The sequence below is a fragment of the Hippoglossus stenolepis genome, chromosome 12 (assembly GCF_022539355.2).
Source record: "Hippoglossus stenolepis isolate QCI-W04-F060 chromosome 12, HSTE1.2, whole genome shotgun sequence".
NCBI lineage: Eukaryota > Metazoa > Chordata > Actinopteri > Pleuronectiformes > Pleuronectidae > Hippoglossus > Hippoglossus stenolepis.
Genome location: NC_061494.1, coordinates 24,655,086 through 24,662,081, shown reverse-complemented (window position 1 = coordinate 24,662,081; position 6,996 = coordinate 24,655,086). Strand labels below are relative to the sequence as shown.

At 46.8% G+C, this 6,996-nt stretch overlaps 1 protein-coding gene across 1 annotated transcript in view; it reads right to left on the bottom strand.

Moving 5' to 3' along the window:
* Positions 1-1,599: 1,599 nt before the first annotated feature.
* psda (pleckstrin and Sec7 domain containing a) overlaps positions 1,600-6,996 on the bottom strand; it is a 26,122-nt gene continuing 20,725 nt past the window's right edge. The window contains 7 exon segments of the mRNA XM_035172373.2: positions 1,600-1,905; positions 2,524-2,667; positions 2,759-2,903; positions 4,013-4,170; positions 4,672-4,742; positions 4,864-5,054; positions 5,705-5,748. Of these exon segments, the coding sequence (XP_035028264.2) occupies positions 1,606-1,905; positions 2,524-2,667; positions 2,759-2,903; positions 4,013-4,170; positions 4,672-4,742; positions 4,864-5,054; positions 5,705-5,748 (1,053 nt within the window). The 3' untranslated portion in view covers positions 1,600-1,605.

Sequence of the window (6,996 nt, the reverse complement as noted above, 5' to 3'; positions counted from 1 at the left end):
CACACACACACACACACACACACACACACACACACACACACACACACACACACACACACACACACACACACACACACACACACACACACACACACACACACACACACACACACACACACACACACACACACACACACACGGAGGTTTTGTGTGTTTGTTGTTCGTTCTGACTCTGGAATCTCACCCCCCTCCTTCTCAACCGCCCCCCCTTTGCTTGGTCGTCGCAGCAACACTCCCACACTCTGTCTGTCATGTGTGGTCGGCAAGGCAACCGGCCTCCCTGTCGGTTGCTAGGAGAAGCAGATTGATGGCGATGCATGAGGTCAGTGTTTGTTGCTCTGAAACAAAAAGTACCGACTAAACCTGATCCTGTAGGATCCAGAAGGGTCCTTTAGGGCCGAAGAGAGTCCTGCAGAGTCCTGTAGGGTCCTGTAGGGTCCTGTAGGGTCCTTTAGGGCTCTGGAGGGTCCTGTGGGGTCCTGTGGGGCTCTGGAGGGTCCTGTGGGGTTCTGTGGGGCTCTGTGGGGCTCTGGAGGGTCCTGTGGGGCTCTGTGGGGTCCTGTGGGGCTCTAGAGGGTCCTGTGGGGCTCTGGAGGGTCCTGTGGGGCTCTGTGGGGTCCTGTGGGGCTCTAGAGGGTCCTGTGGGGTCCTGTGGGGCTCTGGAGGGTCCTGTGGGGCTCTGTGGGGTCCTGTAGGGCTCTGGAGGGTCCTGTGGGGTTCTGTAGGGTCCTGGAGGGTCCTGTGGGGTCCTTTAGGGCTCTGGAGCGTCCTATAGGGTACTTTAGGGTTCTGGAGGGTCCTTTAGGGCTCTGGAGAGTCCTAGAGGGTCCTGTAAGGTCTTTAGGGCTCTGGAGGGTCCTGGAGGGTCCTGTAAGGTCCTTTAGGGCTCGGAGGGTCCAGGAGGTACCTGTGGCATCCTTCAGGGCTCTGGAGGGTCCTGTGGGGTACTTCAGGGCTCTGGAGGGTCCAGGAGGTACCTGTAGAGTCCTTGAGGGCTCGGAGGGTCCAGGATGTACCTTTGGGGTCCTTTGGGGCTCGGAGGGTCCAGGAGGTACCTGTGGGGTCCTTCAGAGCTCTGGAGGGTCCTGGAGGGTCCTTTAGTGCTTGGAGGGTCCAGGAGGTACCTGTGGGGTCCTTCAGGGCTCTGGAGGGTCCTGGAGGGTACTTCAGGGCTCTGGAGGGTCCTGGAGGTACCTGTGGAGTCCTTGAGGGCTCGGCGGGTCCAGGAGGTACCTGTGGGGTCCTTCAGGGCTCTGGAGGGTCCTGGAGTCAAACTCAATAGTCTCTGATGTTTAAGCTTAATCTGCATCACTTCCACAAAGTCCCTGAAATGAAAGCTCGAACAGGAAATAAAGCTTTTATTTTGAAACTCAGCAGCGGTTCTGTGCAGAAATGGCGTCTTCAAGTTTCAAACATCAGCTGCGTCTCTGATGTTTCTTCTTCTGTGACGAGTGTCTCTTCCCCCGATGAGCTCCAACGCCTTAGCTCAGCCAATCACAATCTGACTGAGGTTTAATAGAAAAGGTTTAAAGGAGGATGTCAGCCTGCTACCCATGATGCTTTGTGTCCATCTCCAGCTTCACTATCAGCCAGACTCTTACCGTCTTACGGCCCCTCCTCCTGGTTGCTGCTCTGTTTCTGCAGCTCAGCTTGCTGGTTGCTCCCGTTCTTCTTCTTGCTTCCCTCCCTGGTGGTTGATGATGACGACGTGACCTTTAAGCTCTTTGACGTCTTGGTTCCTCGGATTTTCTCCTTGTTGGCGGCGTCCTGAGGCAGCGAGGGACTGGAGTGTGTCCTTTGCAGGCCTCCGTCGTCAAACAGCCGAGACTCGAAGGCCGTCAGGTCCTCGTCTCCGCTCGCCAGCTTGGCTCTGAGCAACATGGCGTACGTACCGTAACGAGTTTTCTGTAGAGGACAGAGACGGAGACGTTAACGATGTCCCCATCAGTGATGTCACTCGTTTGGACTTTGAGAGTATGACGTCACTGAGGGTCACATGTTCAGACTAATAAGAAACTACAACCAGACGCTGTTAGCTTAGCATTAAGACTGGAATTTAAAGCAAACAGCTAGCCTAGCAATGTGAAGCATCATCAACAGTTTAAATTCAGTTCATGTTTCATCTACATTATGACAGTGATAAAATAATAATGAATAACATCAGCTGTGTAACTAACGAGCTAATAAACGACATCGTGTTGCTTTAAGTGATCGACATGTTCCCGACACCGAGTTGGACACCAAACAAACTGAATCTGTTGTGATGAAGACGAGCAGACGAAGTCGAACACAAACATGCACATACATGAACATTAGACATAAAACACAAACGTTCACTCGTCAAATCATCTGAAACAGAATGAAGCTGAAACAGCAAATTAAAAACAGTAGAAAATGTCGCAGCTGGCGTCATACTGTGTCATCACTTGTATTTAAACTTTTATTTTGTTTCATTTTTCCCAAACCTCGGGACGTTTTACTCTGAAAAATGCCAAACAGGAAATGACCCTGCATGAATATCACCTCAAAATCAAAGTAATCCTGTCGGAGTTTCTGTTCCTCCAGCTCACGACCTTTGACCTTTCGATTCGGCGTGGAGGTCGTGAGGTCTGCCAGCTCGGACGAAACGCCCCTGAAGCGGTTCTCGTGAGACTTGACCTGCTCTTCCTGTCGAGACAAAGCAAAGGATTCTGGGATTTGTGCTGCTTCCACATATGGAGTTTACCCACAATCCCCAGCGACTCTCTGTCATCTGTACCTGGGATAGTTTGGTGTTGGATCCCGGCAGCAGAGGGCGACTGAATCTCTTTTGAGAGCCGATCGCCGCCGGGAAGGGTGGAGCTGAGAACATGGCTGCCACCACGTTGATGCGCGTTATCCATGACTGCATCTGTTCTGCGTTTCTGCAGGAAAAACAAAGCAGTTGGATTCAGACGTCGTCACTAATCAATGCATCAGGTTTGTTTGTGGATAAATTAAAGTTGAATATATTTGAACGTCCCGTTAGAGTGGCAAAAATAAATTAAAAAATAAGACCTTTGAGTCTTTCGGTGTTTTTATGACTTTGAAAAGATTCTGGTCAGGAGCTATGAGGCAATGCTTTTTAATTAAATTTCAAGACAGTTCACTGATTCATCTTCAGGAGATGATAAATAATAAATAGAAGAGTTGATAAAAGAAGGTCAAAGGTCAGAGGTTGTCAGCTGATTCCTTCATTGTGGCCCAGGACACGTTCACACTAATAAAAGTATGTGGACACACGTGTCTCAGAATGTGTCTTAAACCAAACTGAAAACACAGATCACAGGAGCACTCACGTGCACTTGGCATGCACGTGTCAGTGTAAACAGCTGTAATAACATCTGGCCTCCTCCACTTGTAAACAGCTGCATCATAGTAAAATACAGACTTTAACTGAACATCAGCTGTTAACAAAGACAACAGGGTCAGAAACACTTGTAATTGATTCTCCATGTTGTTTCTACTCTGGAAGCTACGGCTGGTCGTTCTCTTCATGAAGGAGGTCATGTGACAGCAGGTCATGTGACAGCAGGTCATGTGACAGCAGGTCATGTGACAGCAGCCTGACGAATCAGAGTAGACTACATAGTGACAAAAAGAACCAATCAGCAAGAGGTTGAGAGCGTCTACGTCATCGTTTCCAAACATCTCAGATTCTGTTTGTCCAGAATAAAACTCAGCTCCAGAGTTTTCAAACTAAAACGGGACCAGCAACGTGTGTGTGGAGTCGTGTGGACGTCAGACGAATCTGTAGCAGAGATGATGAGTTTTAAAACGTTGTTTCACAGCTGATCTCAGAGCTGATCTCAGAGCTGGAGGTCACCTCGCCCGACTCAGCTGTGAGCAGCACGTTGGTTTTTGTTCAGTGATGAGAATGTTTATTTATCAGTTTTTATTTTTGTATTGGAAAATAAAAACCTAACAATAAACAAACAAATAAATAAAAAAGTAAACGTTGTGCGTGTGCGTGTGCGTGTGCGTGTGCTCTTACGGAGCCTGGAACAGGAACACCCTCCAGTCCGCCGTCCTCAGGTAGAACACGTTGGGCCTCTTGCTGTAGTCGGCCGCCCTCATGGCGAGAGAGTGATGGATGGACACAGCGTTCTTCACGTCCTCCTCGGTCAACTCCCGCTCCGCACGGTACTCGTCCTGTTGGCCAATCACAGAACAGCGTGCAGGTGACGCAGTGACATCACAGACTGGCGGACTTGATTCCCAGTGTTTGTTTGTCAGCTGATTATTGGAGCAATGATGTTTATATTTTTAAATACCAGACGAGAAAATGTTTTACGTTTTCCTTTCACTTATTTTAAACATATTTAGAAAAACTGAAAACATTGTTTTTATCTTAAGTGACTGAAGATGAACGTTTTCATTATGAAAATAAACAAATTTATCACGTTAGGTCGATGTGGGATAAAACCCGCCCCAAGCCTGCCTCTGATTGGTTGAGATTAATAGATGACATCACAAAATAAAAGACCTTATAATGAAATGGTGCCAGATATTTCAAAATAAAAGCATTTAAAATAGTAAAACAGATCAGTTCTGTCTCTGACCTGAAATCAGTTGGATCTGGGACACGCATCTAAAAATAGGCGTGGTGTGTGAGACACAGGGGCTGCTGGGTAATGTAGTTCATGTGTTTACCTTCTGCAGGTAGAGCACAAGACCCTTCAGCAAGACGTAGAAAGACTTCCAGCCTCTCTTACCCCGCGCCGCTGGAGGAAACAAGGCATCATGGGATATTATGCGTCGTGAGTAAACTCAAGGGAAAAAAATAAATGATTAAAATTTAAAACTGTTAATTTTGTAGTAATTCAAGAAGAAGAAGTGACGTACTTCTCTTTCCGTCAGGGTCGGCGTGGACTTTGCGAACCAGGAAGCCGCTCTTGTAGAGCTCGCCGTCCACCTGCTGGGCAACGCCCAGCAGCGGGTTTCCTCCACTACCCAGTCGCTTCATGGTGTGGGAGGCGGAGTCTGTTCGGACGTCAGCCAACTCCGACATCGACTTCCTCAGCTCCTCTTCATCACTTCAGCAGAGAAGAAAAAACAGAGGATTGTCAGGTTCAGTGACCTCATTAAGACATAACTTCCTCCCCACAAACATCTCCTCATCGTTTCGGATCTAAAGAAAAATCCCCTGAAGCTAAACGTGACAAATTCAGTTTCTCTTTTTAACAAAAATCTTGTGAAAACATCTTTGATGTTGTAACTCATTTTGACCACCAGAGGCAGTACTGCCAGATTTAAACATGTAAACTTTAGACGTCACTTTGGTCCTTTTGAGACAAAGGGATCAGAAATGAATCAGCTGCAGGAATAATCTTATTTCACCAGATTTCATCTCACAATCGTTCCTGATCAATAATTACTTATATAACAAATTAAATATTAAATTAAAGTGTCAGGACGTCGTCATCTCAACGTCTCATTTCCTTTTGATTTTCATTTCAACAGAGAAGAGGCGGAACACGAGGAGGACAGATGCTAAATGCTAACAAGACGTGTGTCGACAGTCAAGCATGGGCGTTGGGATGCTGACCTGTAATTACAAGAGGAAAGAAGCAGGGAACGGTTACCATGGCAACAGAGGCTTAAATAAGGGAGTCGGGCAGCAGCAGCAGACACACACACACACACACACACACACCTCAGATGTTTGCACTGTGATGAAACTTACATGGTCCACTGCAGCTTCTCGTTCTTGATGGAGCTGTAGAGAGTCTGAGGAGACACAACACAGAGTCACATGTGTGTGTCTGTGTGTGTGGAGTATTTTTCTTTCACACTGTTGAACTGAGTGAAACATAATTAATAATTATTATTAAATATGATTTAAAACTCAGTGTCACTATGGCGACTACAAATAAAGAATCTTCACAATGAAGACCGTGATGTGCAAACTGTTTATTCTCCACTAAAGATGAAAGAAACTAATTTTCTTTTTAGAGCTAGTTGCGAGGACGTTGAGATTGTCTGAGCTCACTACGCTTTTACATCATATCAGTTCTGAGGTGTTGTAGCGCCCTCTCATGGCCCATCAATAACACGTCAATAAAAACGATTAATTTAAATCTGTGTTTCCGAGTTCTCACGCTTCTACCTTCTTCTTACGGCTCTGCAGGTGCTGCTGTCCGTCCTGGGTTTTTCCCAGCAGGTCGGGGAACGCCAGCGGTTTGAGGGAGCGGGAGCGGGGGGTTCTGGGATACCTGAACGGGTCCGTGTCCCTTGAGTCACGCCCGCTCCGGACCGAGCAGAGTGACCGAGACCGCATGCGGCCAGAGGAGTGGATGCTGTTGACACCGATCATGGTGGAGATTTAAGTTTATAAAAGTCTGACTGAACGTTTGAGTCTTTACAGGGAAGAAGAGCGAGCAACAGTCAGAGTGGTGTCAAACTTAATTATGTCCAAAACCCTCGTCCACCAACTTCACAAACTGCTCCTCAACTCAACCTTTAGACGACCTCGAAACAATTCAGTGCAGAGTTTCTTCAACTTCTGATCTGGTTTCAGTGAAAACACAGAGTTCAGATTCTAGATACGAGGAGACTGTGGTGACGGTTGGTTGTGAGTCTGGATTGACCGTGTCCTCAGAGCTCAGCCTGCTGCATTATGGATCCAGCTTTATTCATTATGCATAAAAACATAGCAGCGTTCGTCATAATCCTGCTGCCTGTCGGTCGGGGGCTTCATCAGCCTCAAAAACTAAAACATGTCTGCGACAAACAGAAATCAGAGCTGATGGACACGATGTCGACACCAGACTGAAGATTCAACGTCTTTGTTGTTTAAACAACAGGTTGTGTTCACGACACACAAACAAGAGTAAAATATTTGAAATGTCAAAGTAAAAAAATGTTTTATAAGAATTATGACAAACGGAAAAATGCTGAAATTACTTTTGTCGGGAATGAGTGTTTACTGTTCAATAAAATCAGTTACTGATCAACATCTTTGACAAATAACAGTTA